This window comes from Anopheles arabiensis, chromosome 3 (genome assembly GCF_016920715.1).
Source record: "Anopheles arabiensis isolate DONGOLA chromosome 3, AaraD3, whole genome shotgun sequence".
NCBI lineage: Eukaryota > Metazoa > Arthropoda > Insecta > Diptera > Culicidae > Anopheles > Anopheles arabiensis.
Window position 1 is genome coordinate 87,072,979 of NC_053518.1, and position 17,258 is coordinate 87,090,236.

Sequence of the window (17,258 nt, forward strand, 5' to 3'; positions counted from 1 at the left end):
CCTCTGTACACGTTTTGAAGAGTTCCAATTTTGTTATAGAGATGTGACAACACACATAGAGAGATGTAGTAGAACATGCTGGGCCGAAGTTGTAGCCGTATGCGTAGCGGTAGCAGTAGTTAGTAGACGCAGAGTAGAGGTGTGCTAGTAGTGTCGAAGGTCAGTTTCACTCGCTATCAAACATGAAGAACCCTGTCAATTAACAATGCTGCTTTAGAGTAGTGGCCGAAATGGAACAAAAAGAAATTAAGAATCTGCACAGCTCTACCCCTAAAATCCCGATGTTTTGTACGATCTATTTTTCTATCTCTCTTTACCACTGTTTGTTAAAACCACTGAAATGTTAAATTTTGTATACGTTGTATGATAATTGTTTGCCTACTACACAACTTCCCTGGCACTTTATTGAAGGTGCTAGGGGAAGGTTTTTAACTAAGTTTCAGAGGCTGCCAACGAAACCAGGATGGTGCGCTTTTTTTGATACCGAAACACGTTCAGCCCCGGCACACGAATGTTAAGCTTTAACTAATTATGGGGGAAAAAAAACATTGTAGACGCGCGCGAGAAGGCAAAGGAAATAAAAGAAAAGTGATGGTTACTTGTGAAAAAAACACTACCCGTGTGATATTATATTTACATTGCATATCCTCTCCCTTTTGACTATTTATGTCTTCTATTTTTTTCGCTTAATCATTCTTAATTTATTAATTACTTTTTAAACGTATCTTCCTCAAATGTAATAAAAAATATCACGCCTAAAAATACGGGGACAGCGCATTTAGATTACGCATTCCGAGGTTCACACGCACACAAGCAGCAGGTGCTTAAACCAATCGATGAGTTGTGTGAAATTCAACCTAACAAATGACAACGGATCTTAGCTTTCCACAGAACGGAACATTGCGCAACACAAAAGTGCAAAACGGGCTAACCAATAACACCGCAAAATACTACACAACACGCCACTTGTTTCAGCCGTGCAGTAAGCAAAACAAATAAACGGAGCGAAAGAAAAAAGAAGCGGAATAAATCCGTAATCCCAACTCAAAGTGTGTATTAAAATCGAATCGGAGACGATACGGCAACTCAAACCGGCATATAAGCATGATGTTGTTTTGAAGGGGGTGTGTGAAGAACAGGGACAGTCGTTTACAAATAGAAACACACACACGTACACACGTCCTACATCCTAGTGCCATCATTCTGGGCGAGAGGGGGTCCACCGCCTCTGTTTCACGGCAGCTGCGAGTGGCGCGGCGGTGTGCGCCAGATTGCGCTCGAGTTACGCTTCAGCTTTTGCGCATCGATCGAGGGGAACAGTAGGCGCAGATCGGGCGTCATCGGCTGCACGGAGAACAGTCGATCGATCACGCTCGACTGTAGCTGGGCCTGCAGTTGCAGCTGCTTGCGGAAGTCGGCCGCTGCAATGAAAACACGCGCACACAACAAAAGAGAATTGTAGTCTTACCATTATCGAAACGAGTAGTGATGGGTAAAATGAAATTTTAGTCGGAATCGATTCCGGCTAGCTCCGAAGTCTTCCGGAATCGATTTCGGATATTAGGTGCGGAATCAGTTTCCAGAATCGGAATCGGTTCTAGAATCGGCTCCGAAATAGGAATCGGCTCCGGAATTGAAATCGACTCCGGCATTGGTTCAGGAATCGGCTCCGTAATTGGTTCCGGAATCGGCTCCGGAATCGTTTCCGGAATCCGCTCCGGTATCGGTTCCGGAATCGGACTCTTCTCCGAAATTGGAATCGGCTCCGGAATCGGTTCCGGAATCGGTTCCGGAATCGGCTCCGAAATCGGAATCGGCTCCGAAATCGGAATCGGTTCCGGAACTGGACTCGTCTCCGAAATTGGAAACGTCTCCGGGATTGGTTCGGGAATCGGAATCGGTTCCGGAATCGAAATCGGCTCGAGAATCGAAATCGGCTCTGGAATCGAAATTGGCTCAGTTTCGGCATTTCCGACTCCGAAATCGGAATCGACTCCAGCATCGAAATCGACTCCAGCATCGAAATCAGCTCCGGAATTGATTCCGAACACGGAGTCCGAATCGTGTAGGTCCGATTCCGAGCTCCAACCACTAGAAACGAAATGGAAAGAGGGGAGGGGAAGGAGGGGAGACGGGGAGTTGCTTTCGAAATGGGTACTTACTCTTCTGGCACCATTCTGGCAGTGGCGGTCGCTGCTTCTTGCGCGGTGCGCTCGTATCCTCCGACACCTCCTCGTCGGTCGAGTCGTCTGTGTCGATCATCTCGAACGTGAACAGCTTCTTGCTGGCGGCGGAGGAGCCGGCCGCCCCACCCGCCAGCTTCTTTTTCGCGGCCAGCTGTTGCTGGTGGTGCTGCTTCTCAAGCTGCTGCTGCTGCTGGCGCAGCTTCTGCTGGTAGAGCTGCTTGTGCAGCTTTGTTTCGTGCGCATCCTTCGTTTGATTTTGCTTCAGCGTGTCCAGTAGCTCTCGATTGATTCTAAAATTAATGATACCAATTAGAATTGAAAAAACCAATAGGAAAAAAAAACATTGCGTACCGTTCCTGGTCGGCCAGCTGTTTGGCCAGCTCGTCCCGCTTCTGGTCGGCGAGCGTTTTCTGCTCCTCCGCCTGGCGCCGCTTCTCGAACTCCTCCAGCTTGCGGGCCTTCTTCTGCGCATCGAGGCGCAGCTTCTCCTGCTTCTCCTGCACCAGCTTCCGGTACTTTTCCTCCTTCTCGCGCACCAGCCGCTCGGCGTGTTCGCGCTTTTCGCGCTCCATCGCTTCCCGCTGGGCCGCCGCCAGCCGCTGCTTTTCCTCGCGCTTTTTCTTCTTCTCGTCCAGCAGCGAGGAGGTGGAAGAGGCGGCCGATAACGTTCCACCGCTGCCGCCACCACCGCCGGCACGGTCCCAGCTCGAGTCGCGCGAGTGGCTTTGTGCGCCGCCGCCGCCGCTCGTTGTACCGTGATGGAGCGCCCTGCTCTGCATCTGGCCAATCTTGGACGCGGAGGCCGCTTTCGGCATGGGCGGCTGGGCGGCACAGTTTGGCGTGTAGACGGACGAGGAGGAGGAGGAGGAGGTGTACGGTTTCGCGTGTGCCGACCGGGTAATGCCGTGCGGTTCCGTCGTGCCGAGCGTCGGTGTGCTCACCGTTTTCATGAGCCGCCCGATCTGGGCCTGCGGCGTGCCGATCTTGGATGCAGCGGGCCCACCCGTTGCCGTCGCACACTTCTCGAACGCCTCGATGCGGCTCTTGATTGGGCTCATCACGCACGGGTTGAACAGTTCCTTGTTTTTCTTCGCGTCGGCCACCGCGCTGGCGGACTTTTTCAGCGCAGCCGCACCTCTTTGTGGCTTCGGTCCAGGCACTGGGGGAGGGTCAGCGGCAGCGGCAGCGACCCTTGTACGGGGGGTGGTCGTTTTTGATTTTAACTGCTCCGGCGCAGGCTGTATGGGCGAGTTTTCCACCACCGAGTCGTCCTCGGTCATGATGCTGGCGTTTGCGAGCGGAACATGCTGCTGCTGCTGCGGCCCGGCACCACCCGACGAGCCACCGCTCTTCTCGATCACGTACGTATCGTCCGGATGGCGCTCCGATCCGGCCATCGGTGGTGTGCCGCCGGCAGCGGGAATATTGAACGTTTCATTGCAAATCGGCGCACCGCGTGCATTTTCCATCGGCGAGTTGACCGTAAACGTGCCGTCATGTATCGACGGCGGCATAGTGAACGTGCCGTCGGATGGAATCGGCTGACCTGCTGCAGTACCAGTCGTGTACGTTCCATTCATATCGGACGGGCCGACGTGCGCTTGTTGGGGCAGCTCGTGCGACGGGATTTTCTGCAGCGCAATTTTTAGCGGCCGCATCTGGCTCTGCAGCTGCGCCGTGTTGGTGGTGGTTTCCACCTCCATTGGCTCCTGCTGCTCCTGTGCATCCTCGTAGTTGGATTTATCGGACGTCCGGTCGGCCGGTGCTGGCTGCTGCTGTACGATCGAGAGCTTTTCCGCCTTGATGCGCATCGGTTCGATCAGTACGCCCACGTCCATCAGCACCGCGGGTGGCGTCGTAGGTTTGGAGGGCGCCTCCGCAGCCAACGGTTCTTCCACCTGTTTGCCCGTCTGTTTGGTTTTCGTCCGCGTAGGACGTCCCACCCGATTTTTGGCGGTAGTGCTGCTGCTGTTGCTCACGCTACTCCTAACACTGCTGGCCGTACTGTTCATGGTGGAATCGGCCGACGACACGGCCGAGCTGGACGCCGTGTCGCTGATGTCCTTGGCACCCTTCTCACCCACGGGCGGTTTTTTCTTCGTGCGTACCTTCGGTGCGGGAAGCTTCGGTGGCGGCATAATGCTCGGCGGTGGCATCTCCTCGTCCGACACAATCTCCACCTTTGGTATGACCGGGGGCACGACCAGCAGTGACATGTCGCGCTCGCTTTTGCCGGCCTGCTTCGCCGGTTCCTTCTGCGATGCTTCGTTTGCGCTGGAGAAGCCTTCGTCGTTTGTCCGCTTCTCGGCAGCGGCAGCTGCCGGGCTAATGATTCGGTTCGCCCGGTTCGCATCGTTTTCCGTCTCCATCTCGACGTACGTTCGCTCGAGCGTGGTTTTCTCCATCGCCACCAGCGCCTCCTTTCCGCCCCGCACCAGCGTACTGTTAGCGACGGACGAGTTGCGCTCCAGCTTGATCGTCACCGCCGTGCCGCCATCGTTGCGCAGCTTGCTGCCTATTGCCGGTTCCTTCAGCTTTTCCTGCGCCTTCAGCCGTGCCGTTCGTGACGGCCGGACGGACGATTCGTTCGCCTGGCTGGTGGTGGTGTCCATCGGTTGCGGTGCCTGCTTTTCACCCGCACCCTTGCCGCCACTCACATCGAGCATGCGGGCGGAGGACGATTTTCCAGTGCCGCCTGTGGTCGAACGATCGTTCGTCGATGTTCTTGCTTCTGACTGTTCTTCCTCCTCCCCGGCGGACTTACCGCTCGCTTCTTCTTCCTTTTCCGATAGGGATGCCTGCCGCTTGGGGCGCTTCTTGTTCTGCACCGGTGTGCCCCGCTCCTTTGCCAGCGAGACGCACTCGCTCAACTTCTTCTCGAGCTCCTGTTCCAAAAAAAGGAAAACAAACAGGTAATGTGAGAAATCGTTACCCTTCCGCTTCCGGTTATGCCGAGCCCGGCAGCGCATGCTACAACTCTGTGCGTCTCCCTGCTGCCCGCTGCTTACCACGAACTCAGCATCCATAGCCCGTTCGTAATCGAGTGCCTCCCCGATGAAGGAGTTGAACATTTCCAACAGCTCATCCATGTTGCTGGAGATTGGAGAGCAGTTTGCCTTTAAAACTGTGCTCCAAATCTGCTTTTCTAATTCGCTCAGTCCACTATACAGATGAATAAACACGGACACAATACACCACAGGCAAAAAGATGCTACTCCATAGAAAGTGTAGACAACACCCTTTCAATACATTTCGCGAACCGTGCACACTTTGGCTCACAACAGTTGCGGTTGCTTATTTCCTCGCGTTTTTTTTTTTCTATCGAGTTTTGCAGCACTATTTCTACAATTCTGCAGCCAATTTACCGCAAATAAACCGACGACACTAGCACACACCAAACACAGCAGCACATAAACCCGCTCAAATCGACGGCGTAACTTCAAAAACTTGAATGAACCGTTTCGGCACCAACACCATGACAGCAGCTGCACAAAAGGCCGTTTGGAAATTTTGAACCAACGGAACTTTTGCTGACAGCTGGCAAGGTACATACAGGTGCGGTAGGAGAATTGCTGCATTATTCGATGCAAACGATTTTATTATTTGAAATATTGATTTTTGATTTAATGTAAATTTAAGCAAAAAACTATAAGGTCAATATAATTATTCCGCAAAAAAGTGCTAATGTTGCATAAAAATGTTTGCTGTAAAAGATAAGGCCTTTTCAACAATTTCAAGTAATGAAGAGTATGGCATATCCGTGTCAACACTTTGACAGCTATATGAAGTAAGGATAAACAATCGTAGAAGCACTTCAAAAGGCGTGCCGTACCATTTGGCGCAAACTAAACGCTAGAAAAGAATATTCAAAGTTATCTTGCAAAGCACAGAGTACACAACGTAACACTGCTTCTAGACGACCCAAAAAATCTTCCGCGACAATTTTTTGCGACACATTCTATCTGTCAAACCGTCCTTGTTTTAGCACGAATGTATGGCTTACTTCGATCGTAATGTCGCGAAACGCGAGCGTTGCCATTCTGTGAAAATTTCACAAACCTCCGATAATCACGGTTACCTCTGATTTTGTTTTAAAACTGAGATGTTGTTTTAGAACAAAGAGCTCGCAGAAAATTTGTCGAGGTACAAAAGTTGGTCGTCTAGAAGCAGTGTTACACAATCCACGCTTGAAGGAAAACGTACAATGGAGCAATCGTCATCCGAATGTCCCATTGAAAAGCTTCCACCAGAGGTAAGTGAGCTTGTTCTGGTTGCTAGATCATGTTGCCACGGTCCAACCTAATTCATCCGCTTTGTGTTGTAGATTATGCACAGCATTTTCGAATTTCTTGATCTCGAATCTTTAAAATCGGCCTCACTCACCTGCCAGCGCTGGGAGCGTATTTTCGTTAACTATTGCACTTCACGCTTAACGCTGTGCATTAATGCAGAAGATGGCAAAAATCTGGACAGTACAGAACCACCCACCAAAAGATTGCAACGGGCAACTAAGATGTTACAGCGCACGCAACGCGTCTACCGCAATGTACATCTGAGTATGATGTATGGTCGGTTTGGTCCCAAGCATATAAACGGTGTACTTGGAACTATTTTCGCACCGCACCGGCTGCAGCAATTGGTCGTGCTAGATCTAAATTTGACACTGTATTCGGAACATATGGTCAAGGATGTATCGGATGCCATCGCAAAGATGAACCGTCTGCAGGAGCTAAGAGCTATCATTTTCTGCAAGCAGCTCTTTTCTATAGGACGTGACGGTTGTAATTCATATTACAAACTTACAAACCCCTCGCTTCATAAGTTGGCGATCAGGGGTCTTTTGCCCACCGTAATCGATTGTCCCAATATGCGCTCGCTGGAGTTACCCTTATGTCTGTTCGAGAAGAGCATCGCGAACCAAATATACTTTCGGCACAACGAGCGGGAAGAACGGTACTGGCGTGTGGAGCAGGTTGAAAAGCTCGTAATTATGCACTTAATAGCGATGGATAGCATGGACCCGATCGAATTCCTGAGGCAGTTTCTTCAGCAGATGCCGCGCCTAAAAACGTTACATTTGGACACGATTAGGGTTCCGGAAAAAAAGTTGCAGCTTATTTGCGAAACGTGTACCCAGTTGGAGGAACTGGTGCTGACTAGCTTGGAAGTGGATGACCCGCACATGTTGCGCCACATCTCTAAACTTACTCATCTGCGTAACATTGGAGTCAGGCATCTCTTAGGAAACGATACATGCCCATTGTCGTTCGCCAGTGTTAACCTGCCTAGTTTGGAGAAAATTTTTATTATTTCAAAGTCAATCGACTACCAATCGTTAGCATGCATTCCATCGATCAAATGGTGCAAGATCTCACCGTCCCTAGGACTATCAAGGTCACTTGTCTGCGACGGTTTCGCTGAACATTGGCGACAGCTACGATTCCTTTGGCTCAACTTTGTTTACGTGCAGGATTTTGTGAGTATCTTTCTGGCTGAATTGCCAAAAATGCCTGCCCTGGAAATGCTCGTACTGGAGGACGTATTTAAGCTGCCTGACCTACACACCTTTCTGCCACCCTTACCCCAACTAAAGCGACTAGTAATCTACCATACGAAGTACATTTTGCAGCAGTACAATAACACGGCTGAGCTGGCGAAACTAGTTCCGAACGTAAAACGCATCGAAATGATTGAAAATAAGTATCGCCATGAGGAAGATTTTGTAGGCAACTTTTAGTAGCTCAGGGCAATCAGTGACAAGATCAGTGCTGCATAAATGGAGAGATAAACACGGTAGAGTATTGCTTGAAGATTTCGTGAATCTGGCTTAATAACTAAACATGAAAAAAAAAATATTGAAAAGGAGATTAACTTAAGCGATACACGGACTGTCGATAATCCATACGGATATAGCGATAGCGATCTGTCGATATATGGAAATAAACTGAATTCTCATGAAGATGTAGTCTATACTTGGGGAATTGTTTCTTCATAATGAAAATTTTGCAAATTTTGCCCTATTGCATATATCTTCAAGATAAATGTACTCCTAACACATATTTCCTAAATTTTTGAACGGCAACTTACAGAAGTATTCAATTTAGCATTTTGATAGTTACTACTGCGTAGATACTCTATCGCAACATGTTATTCTATTTCTTTTCCCTAGCATGAGTGCCTCTCTAATCATAGCCCTAATTGGCTTCTAATTTCCCAAGCAAAAATCAATATTAATGGCCGTGTGGTCAGTCAAGCTAAACGGGTACAAACACCATCGATCAGTACTCAATTATTGCTTGTTCCAGTACTGCCCAAGTGCCACAGATTAAGCTTAAACGACTGGAAAATTGAATATCCATAGAAAAAAAAAATGAAAGCTCCACAGCTTCATTGGTTTGCTCAATAGATGGCGTATTTTAACTCATCATTATATTGCTATCCTTTTCTTGCAATGTGTTTCGACAAGTTTCATCTTATAATGACCTATATAGCCTTCTAACTTTCTGAGCAAAAATCTTTAAGAATGGTCGTGTGGTCAGATACGTGGGTATCAACACCAATGACCATTACTCAAATCTCACTTGCTTCAGTGCTGGTGGTTTCCTTTGGAGTTTAGTATTTAAACAATCGTATTGCCGTTCTAGTTCTAGCGATGCATAACTTCAATGCGAAACCATACAACAGTACAGTACAAAGAAAATGAGAAAGCTCTCCTCCAAGCGATGAAGCTCTATTGGTTTGGGTATCCCACCAACAGATAGCGCCACCAGCTTTTTTGCTATTTTTAGAATGCATGAGTCGTTTACCGTCTGCTAAACGAAGTCTTTCTACATTCCGTTTAGGTAGAGAGCTTGAGTCGTTTAGAATCCGTTTAGTGGTCGTTTAGTGGATTTGTGGCACTTGGGTGGTGGCTGAAATTGCAGTCTTTAGTAATCAAACAATCTCATTGCCATAAATATAAAACCATATAGCGCGTGGCCACGGGGCTGAAAAAATGTTGAAAAATTTTTCAACTTTGTCAAAATTGCTTGTCAACTGCAAAAAAGAGCTTTTCTCGTGGCCGCACCAAAAACATACACAAGAGCGACAAAAAGCTCCAACATCTGAATATCATCGATATTTTGTTTAAGAAGCACTAACTAGGTACATAAATCAATTAGAATCATGCATTTTAGCATTATTATCATAACAATGGGTCACAACTGCGCCAAATAGCTGTTTGTTTACGCTTTTTCACGAACGTCAAATTTTGTCAACTTTTGTCAACTTTTTTTCCTGGCTGCTCCAGGTCACAAAATTTTGACAAAAGCTCAAAAAAGTGACAAAAGCTCACATTTTGAAAAAATTGTCAGCATTTTGTCACTCCCGTGGCCTTTGGCTTATACAACAGTACAGTGGAAACGTCAAAGCTATCAAAGCGAGGGAGGCTCCACTGGGTTGGTCATCCCACCAACAGATGGAGCCATCGGATTTATGAAATATTTCAAATGCTCCAGTTGTTTACCGTCTGTTACAGGGGATATTTTAAGATTCCTTTAAGGTTGAGAGCAAAGTCTATATAATACAGAGGTCGAGTCGTCCAGAACATTTGATCAAAAAGCGTGGGAAAGTTTTGACAGCTGGATGAAAAAGCTTCAATAGTTTCATCGTAGCATACATTGAGGTTTTAGTTGTTGTGCATGCAGTGGTCTGAAAGCATTTTCGGCCATTTTTACATCGTTTGTTTGTAATATTGTACTTTAAAAAGTTGACGAATATCAAGAAAAGATAGAATTATAGTGAAATTATCAATTACAACAAGATCAGTGCCCGAAATTAGGACGAAATCTTGTGCAGCTCAAGAGGGTCAAAGCTAAGAGGCCAGATTTCTGATTGTGGTCATTTTTAAGTGATGAATTACTGAAAAAACTACTCCATGCCACGTTCATGAGAAATAAATGTATAGTTAAACTAAGTTTTGAGCACAAAATGCACAATTAGCCCTAAAAAGTGTATGGTTGTTTGGAATCGTTTGTGAACGCTTTTTCATCTAACTGTCAAAAATAAGCTTTCAAAATGGTGGACCAAAATCGAGCTATATAGACCTCTGTATTATATAGACTTTGGTTGAGAGCTTGAGTCGTTTAGACCTGGTTTGCAATCTGAACCTCATTTAGGAGTCGTTAAGTAGATTTGCGGTGGTTGGGATTTCTGGTTTTTAAACTGTTAGAAATAAAAAAAATCTTTAGAATTTGACAGCTCATGCAGTAAATTGTACTGATTTGACAAATGAACTGCGACAGCCGCGCAACTCGGGAACAGACTGTATAGTTTTGCCCATTAACCCCGGTTTGGACGTTTGGGAATGAACATTCATCAATGCAGCTTTGGGAATCTTGGCATTTTTGACAGCTAGATGAATTCAGGTAAACAATACCATTCGGCGCGAATCGACCGCAAGGAAATATTGGTTCAACGTTAACTGTCCGAAACTGTCCGTTCCCTATATAATACGACCCGTGCCGGCTTTTATCCGTGCTTGAAGAATAACGTACAATGGAGTCATCCTCGTCCGAATGCCCTATCGACAGCCTTCCACCCGAGGTAAGAAAGCGTGTGTTCAGATTGTTGAAGCAAACCACAAACTACTCATCCGTTTTGCGTTGTAGATTATGCACATCATTTTCGACTTTCTCGATCTGGAAACATTAAAATCGGCCTCACTCACCTGCCACCGCTGGGAACATATTTTCGCCAAATACTGCACTTCTCGCTTCAAGCTGTGCATCGATACAAAAGATCGCAAAAATCCGGACAGTACAGAACCACCCACCAAAAGATTGCAACGGGCAACTAAGATGTTACAGCGCACGCAACGCGTCTACCGCCATGTACATCTGAGTCTGATGTATGGTCGGTTTGGTCCCAAGCATACAAATGGTGTATTTAGCACGATTTTCGCACCGCACTGGCTGCAGCAATTGGTCGTGCTAGATCTAAATTTGGCACTGGATTCGGAACAGATGGTCACGGAAGTATCGGATGCCATCGGAAAGATGAGCTGGCTGCAGGAACTAAGCGCTACGTTTTGCCACAAGCGACCCGACGGAACAATTTTTATAGGAGGTAAATATTTCTGTCAGTTTACGAAACTTACAAACCCCTCGCTTCATAAGTTGAAGGTTAGGTGTCTTTTGCCTGCCTTCATCGATTGTCCCAATATGCGCTCGCTGGACGTCAGCCTGGAGCTGAACAAGAAAAGCATCGCGGACAAAATATATCTTCGGCACAACGAGCAGGAAGGAACTCTGTGGCGTGTGGAGCAGGTCGAGGAGCTCGTGATTGACCGCTTAACATCGGATGATAAACTAGACGTGACAGAATACCTGAGGCAGTTTCTTCAGCATATGCCGCACCTAAAATCGTTACGCTTGGGTGCGTTTGATGTACCGGACAAAATGCTGCAAGTCATTGCCGACTCGTGCCCTCGGTTGGAGGAACTGGCGCTGAAGTACTTGAAAGTGGACGACCCGGACATATTGCGCCACCTCTCTAAACTTACTCATCTGCGTAACTTAGGCGTCTGGTATGCCTTAGGAACTCATGACCATTCACTGTCGTTCGCCAGCGTTAACCTTCCCAGGTTGGAGAAGCTGTATAACAATGAGGCTATATTCGATTTCCAATCGCTAGCGTGCATTCCATCGGTCAAATGGTGCAAGATCTCTCCGAACGTACGAAGAAGACCAAGATCACTCGTCTGCGACGGTTTCGCTGAACATTGGCGACAGCTACGATTCCTTTGGCTCAACTTAGTTTACGTGCAGGATTTGGCGAATATCCTTCTGGCTGAGTTGCCCAAGATGCCTGCCCTGGAAATGCTCGTACTGGAGAACGTATTTAAGCTGCCTGACCTACACACCTTTCTGCCACCCTTACCCCAGCTAAAGCGACTAGTAATCTACCATAAGAAGGAAATTTTGCAGCAGTACAATAACACGGCTGAGTTGGCGAAACTAGTTCCGAACGTAAAACGCATCGAAATGAGTGAAAATAAGTATCGCTTTAAGTACGATTTTGTAGGCATCTTTTAGTAGCCCAGGGCAATTACAAGATCAGTGCAGCTTAAATCGAGAGACAAACACGGTTTAGTGTAGAGTGCGTGAATCTAGAAGGAGGTTGAGGTCTAGATTTTTTTTTAAGTATAATTAAAAATTAATATGAAGGCAAGCCATAGCGCGGAGATATTGCACTATAGAAATACAGAATCTTCAATCTGAACAGCAAAGCGGCTATCATCAAGAAAGAAGCATCAACAGTCATCGGAATAACATCTTTAGGATTAATTAATTTGACATGGTTTCTGCGTTACGAAATGGAATAGGTTACCGAAGCCATGCCGGTGCTGGTACTGTTTTTGGACTCATACTGATCCTGGTACTGATACAGAACCTACGCCGATGCTGGTACCGATCATTTCATTTTATTTGTTCATTTATTTTAATTCAAAATCAGCCTTCATGTGTGATCACTATCCCATACCGTTCCCGAAACTGATACTGGACCCAAAATGGTATCTGAATCCAACACGAGCTCATACCACTTTTGGTGTTCTGATACTGAATCCAATATCGGTACTGGAACTGTTGAAGAATCCGTGCGGATGGAAATACGGCTGCTGATTTAATTCCGTATCTGAAACTGTCCCAGAACCTATATCGAACCTGGAACGAATCATGAACCTTCCTCCAGTCCTGGAACCGATACATCCCCTGTTTCTACCCAGTAACTGATATCGCTGAATTTTAGCTCAATTTCTCTAGTGGTCCGATCATCAAAGTGCCGAAGTCGCAGCGACGTACAGTCGAAATTTGTTGCTTGGGTCGAACTGCATGGCAAGCTTTGTTTTTGTTTACGTTTGCTGCGAGCCCGCCATTTCTCATCAACCTGCGGCCCTGTTTGGGTTGTTGCTTTGGGGAACAAAAGTACTCTTCTCGGTGCCATATGAACGAAACAACTCGATTTAACGTGAGCTATTGCTCCGATCCGCTGTTTAAGCTGCGCGTGCTAAAGCAAGCAACGGTTGAGAAATGTGACATCTGTTTGCTGAACGAAAACAACCCCTTACGCTACGGCGAGTTTGTCGAGAAGGTGTACAAAACGCAGCGAAAGATACGAGCTCACTACTTTTGTTTGGTAAGAAAAAAAGGGTCACACATTCAGCGTAGCATGTTCGTACTCTAAACCTCTTCCCTCCTTGTTTGTACTAGCTCTCCGGCACCAACATTCCCCAGAATGGTTCAACACCGGCCGGCATCGCCGGGTTTAAAATATCGGACGTGCTGAGCAGCTATGCGGAGTATCGCGAAAAGCAATGCTACTACTGCCGGCATCCGTCGGCCCCGGTCGAGTGCGCCCAGGCCGGGTGTGGCCGCCGGTATCACTACATCTGCGGCTACAGCAACTCCTGCGTGACACAGTTTGACGGTGAGTTTCGCTCCTACTGCGACCAACACCTCCCGGAAGGGTGTCGCGTGCCGGTGACGACGAAGGGCCGCCGCTGCTCGATTTGCTTCGAGGATCTGCCCCAGGTAACGGAGCCGGACTACAATCCGCTTTCCATCGTGCGGACGCACTGCGACAGCGAGTGTCCGCCCGGGCTGCTGCACCGCGAGTGTGTGCAGCGGTTTGCCTACACGTCCGGGTACAACTTCAAGTGTCCACTGTGCTGGAACAAAGCATTCCGGGTGCATGCGGCCGAGGTCGGCATCTTCATACCGCAGCGCGAGTCGGCCTGGGAGCGTGAGCCGGGTGCGTTTAAGGATCTGCACAAGCGCAAGTGTACGGCCGTTGACTGCAAGGTCGGGCACGGGCGGAATGCGGCGAACCAGCTGGTTGGGTGCAAAGTTTGCGGTGGCCAGCTGATGCACCGGCAGTGCTGCGGGGTGTCGGAAGCGGACGACTATCTTTGCAGTGGGTGCAGGGATGAATCGTTCGTGCGGCTAGTTTAATTAAGGTAACGGATACTGGGGAATCAATCATTGTAGATTTCGTTTTTTTTTAAATGATTTTTAAGTCTACCGTAAAATAAACCTTGTATGGAAAGCTGTACTTTGATGTAGCAAGCGAAAACCGTCCGATGGGCCCAATTTTCAAGTATATCACGATACGGTTGTTCTACTACTCATAAAATGGAAAAATTGCTTCATCTAGATAGGAACGACTGACTAAAAAGGGATTTCTTCGAGGCAATACTAGTGATGGGTATATACCATTTTTTCCGGAGTCGTATCGGTCCGACTCCGGTATCCATCGGTTCAGTCCAGATCAGTCCGGATGGGTATGGAATAGTAATGGATAAAGTTGACAAAAATCAGGAGTCAACTCCGATCCAACTCCAATAATTGCGGAAACTACTCAGGAAGGTCATTGCTCCGCCCAGTATTATCCGGAGTCTTTAGGATTCGGCGGGAGTCGTCCGGAGTAAGCCGGAGTCGGTCATCGAACTACTGGCCTTACAGACTAGAAGTATACAAAGTGTACGTGCAAAGTGAAAGACAAAAAACCACAACGAAATGAAATGCCTGATCAGAAGCACATTACATCAGACGGCTCCAGTTGACTCTAACAGACTCCGCTTCCGGTTGGCGCCGATCGACTCTAGACGACTCCGAATGACTCCGATTTTGTTGGACTCCACCCGACACCGACTCCTAACGACTCCGGCCGACTCCGGATGGCTCTGAACGACTACGATTCCAAACGATTCCGAACGATTCCGAACGACTCCGGACGACTTCGGACGACACTGGGCGGCTCGAAACGACTCCGAACGGCTCCGACCCAGACGATACACGTCTCGGGCGTAACTAGTAACAGGTTGGCTGATAAGTCCCCGGTCTAACAAAGAAAAACACTTTTTTTTTGTCAAAATTCGTTTTTATTATTCAACATAGTTCCCTTCAAGAGCGATACAACGATTATAACGACCTTCCAATTTTTTGATACCATTTTGGTAGTACTCCTTCGGTTTTGCCTCAAAATAGGCCTTAGTTTCGGCGACCACCTCTTCATTGCAGCCAAATTTTTTCCCTGCGAGCATTCTTTTGAGGTCTGAGAACAAGAAAAAGTCGCTGGGGGCCAGATCTGGAGAATACGTTGGGTGGGGAAGCAATTCGAAGCCCAATTCATCAATTTTTGCCATCGTTCCCAATGACTTGTGGCACGGTGCGTTGTCTTGGTGGAACAACACTTTTTTCTTCTTCATATGGGGCCGTTTTGCCGCGATTTCGACCTTCAAACGCTCCAATAACGCCATATAATAGTCACTGTTGATGGTTTTTCCCTTCTCAAGATAATCGATAAAAATTATTCCATGCGCATCCCAAAAAACAGAGGCCATTACTTTGCCAGCGGACTTTTGAGTCTTTCCACGCTTCGGAGCCGGTTCACCGGTCGCTGTCCACTGAGCCGACTGTCGATTGGACTCAGGAGTGTAGTGATGGAGCCATGTTTCACCCATTGTCACATATCGACGCAAAAACTCGGGTGTATTAAGGCCGGGCTACATTGGTCGTACTCGCAAGTGTAATTTTTATTTTCACTAGCGCATCTGGCGACGACCAGCGCAAGCTAGATGTCGGTATAATTTATGTGTCAAAATTATTCATACTTGGTGTCTCATCAAGTTTCGAGCAGGCTACTTGTATGCCGTATGAAATGTTTATAAACGTCCCTAAATTGCAACAAAATAGGCCGTTAATTGTTGTTGGTGGATAAATCGTCATTCATACAAAGCGCTGGGCAACATTTTTCCCCATCTTCCAATCTCTATCCATCATTGGGTAAAATTATAGCCTCCTCGACCCAAAACGTTTTTTGACAGATAAATTATGCCAGCATCTAGCTTCAACCCGCCGCCGCTAGATGGCGTTTGCGTTCACAAAAATTACACTAAGGAGTACGATCAATGTAGCCCGGCCTTTACGAGTTAACAGCTGCAAACACCGCTCAGAATCATCAACACGTTGGTGTTTTGGTCAAATGTGAGCTCGCGCGGTACCCATTTTGCACAGAGCTTCCGCATATCCAAATATTGATGAATGATATGACCAACGCGTTCCTTTGATATCTTTAAAGGCCGGGCTACATTGACCGTACTCCTGAGTGTAATTTCGATTTTCACTAGCGCACCTGGCGGCGGCTGGTGGAAGCTTTCTTTGGTCATCAAGGGAATGGTCGTGCCGGATCTCAAATTTAAGTTGTTTTTTCACCGTTTTTCGATGCGAAAACGGCTGAAATACTTGCACAACATATTCATCTATCAATTACAAAGCTTTTTCAGTCCAGTTAAGGTAAAAAACATGGAAAAATAACATATTTTCTGGAGCGGCTCCAAATTGTTTGGCAAAATGCTTCGGTCAGCCGCCGCCAGGTGCGCTAGTGAAAATCGAAATTACGCTTGCGAGTACGATCAATGTAGCCCGGCCTTAAGGCCTCTGCTATCTCGATCAACTTCATTTTACGGTCATTCAAAATCATTTTGTGGATTTTTTTGATGTTTTCGTCGGTAACCACCTCTCCTTTTTTCCATTTTTTTTCACAATAACAAAAGTTGCTTGACAAAAGACGCTCTGTCTCACAAACTAATTGACATACAGACGTCAAATTTTGACACGAATCATTTGAAGTGTGGTATATCACTTCAGTGTACAATTGAAAAAGGGGTGTTTTGTTGGCACTGTAACTTTTATTTATACTCTCTATAATTTTCTCTATAATTGGACAGAGTTTCCCCTTATGAAGTCTAACTTTTTTCTGCCTATCCTAAATCCTATCCCGCTATTTATACTAAAATTTCCCTATCTAATCCTAGCTTAATTCATTTACTTCCTATGTATCCTTAATTCCGTCTTATGCCTAATTTCCTATGCTACCTATTCTATCCTTATCTTTTCGTATTAGCTATCCTATTCTAACCTATACTAACACGCTTCTACCAATCACAACTATTCTTATAAAGATAGCTTACTATAATTTCTGCTATATAGCTTACTATAATTATATTCATTACGCCTATGTGTATGCGCCACA

General features: G+C 46.9%; 4 protein-coding genes across 4 annotated transcripts; 3 read left to right on the plus strand and 1 right to left on the minus strand.

The window, feature by feature from the left end:
• Positions 1-1,030: 1,030 nt before the first annotated feature.
• LOC120900103 (eukaryotic translation initiation factor 4 gamma) lies at positions 1,031-5,661 on the minus strand. The gene is made up of 4 exons (XM_040306692.1): positions 5,195-5,661; positions 2,538-5,071; positions 2,163-2,476; positions 1,031-1,421 (listed from the first exon to the last, which is right to left on the minus strand). The coding sequence occupies exons 1-4, from the start codon at positions 5,273-5,275 to the stop codon at positions 1,234-1,236; spliced, it is 3,117 nt and encodes a 1,038-aa protein (XP_040162626.1). The 5' UTR covers positions 5,276-5,661; the 3' UTR covers positions 1,031-1,233.
• Positions 5,662-6,003: 342 nt separating this feature from the next.
• On the plus strand, positions 6,004-8,151 carry LOC120904236. The gene is made up of 2 exons (XM_040314078.1): positions 6,004-6,438; positions 6,511-8,151. The coding sequence occupies exons 1-2, from the start codon at positions 6,391-6,393 to the stop codon at positions 7,921-7,923; spliced, it is 1,461 nt and encodes a 486-aa protein (XP_040170012.1). The 5' UTR covers positions 6,004-6,390; the 3' UTR covers positions 7,924-8,151.
• Positions 8,152-10,594: 2,443 nt separating this feature from the next.
• On the plus strand, positions 10,595-12,453 carry LOC120903666. The gene is made up of 2 exons (XM_040313228.1): positions 10,595-10,769; positions 10,835-12,453. The coding sequence occupies exons 1-2, from the start codon at positions 10,722-10,724 to the stop codon at positions 12,257-12,259; spliced, it is 1,473 nt and encodes a 490-aa protein (XP_040169162.1). The 5' UTR covers positions 10,595-10,721; the 3' UTR covers positions 12,260-12,453.
• Positions 12,454-12,551: 98 nt separating this feature from the next.
• On the plus strand, positions 12,552-14,276 carry LOC120903668 (PHD finger protein 7-like). Its single transcript, XM_040313229.1, has 2 exons — positions 12,552-13,361; positions 13,436-14,276. The coding sequence occupies exons 1-2, from the start codon at positions 13,170-13,172 to the stop codon at positions 14,174-14,176; spliced, it is 933 nt and encodes a 310-aa protein (XP_040169163.1). The 5' UTR covers positions 12,552-13,169; the 3' UTR covers positions 14,177-14,276.
• The last annotated feature ends 2,982 nt before the right edge of the window (positions 14,277-17,258 follow it).

Excerpts from the sequence above, each read along its gene's own strand:
- LOC120900103 (XM_040306692.1), bottom strand. The coding sequence starts at position 5,275 with ATGGATGAGCTGTTGGAAATGTTCAACTCCTTCATCGGGGAGGCACTC. Across the intron at positions 5,072-5,194 it reads CTATGGATGCTGAGTTCGTG|GAGCTCGAGAAGAAGTTGAG; the intron begins GTAAGCAGCGGG and ends TTTTTGGAACAG. Across the intron at positions 2,477-2,537 it reads CAGCTGGCCGACCAGGAACG|AATCAATCGAGAGCTACTGG; the intron begins GTACGCAATGTT and ends CATTAATTTTAG.
- LOC120904236 (XM_040314078.1), top strand. The coding sequence starts at position 6,391 with ATGGAGCAATCGTCATCCGAATGTCCCATTGAAAAGCTTCCACCAGAG. Across the intron at positions 6,439-6,510 it reads TTGAAAAGCTTCCACCAGAG|ATTATGCACAGCATTTTCGA; the intron begins GTAAGTGAGCTT and ends TTTGTGTTGTAG.
- LOC120903666 (XM_040313228.1), top strand. The coding sequence starts at position 10,722 with ATGGAGTCATCCTCGTCCGAATGCCCTATCGACAGCCTTCCACCCGAG. Across the intron at positions 10,770-10,834 it reads TCGACAGCCTTCCACCCGAG|ATTATGCACATCATTTTCGA; the intron begins GTAAGAAAGCGT and ends TTTGCGTTGTAG.
- LOC120903668 (XM_040313229.1), top strand. The coding sequence starts at position 13,170 with ATGAACGAAACAACTCGATTTAACGTGAGCTATTGCTCCGATCCGCTG. Across the intron at positions 13,362-13,435 it reads GAGCTCACTACTTTTGTTTG|CTCTCCGGCACCAACATTCC; the intron begins GTAAGAAAAAAA and ends TGTTTGTACTAG.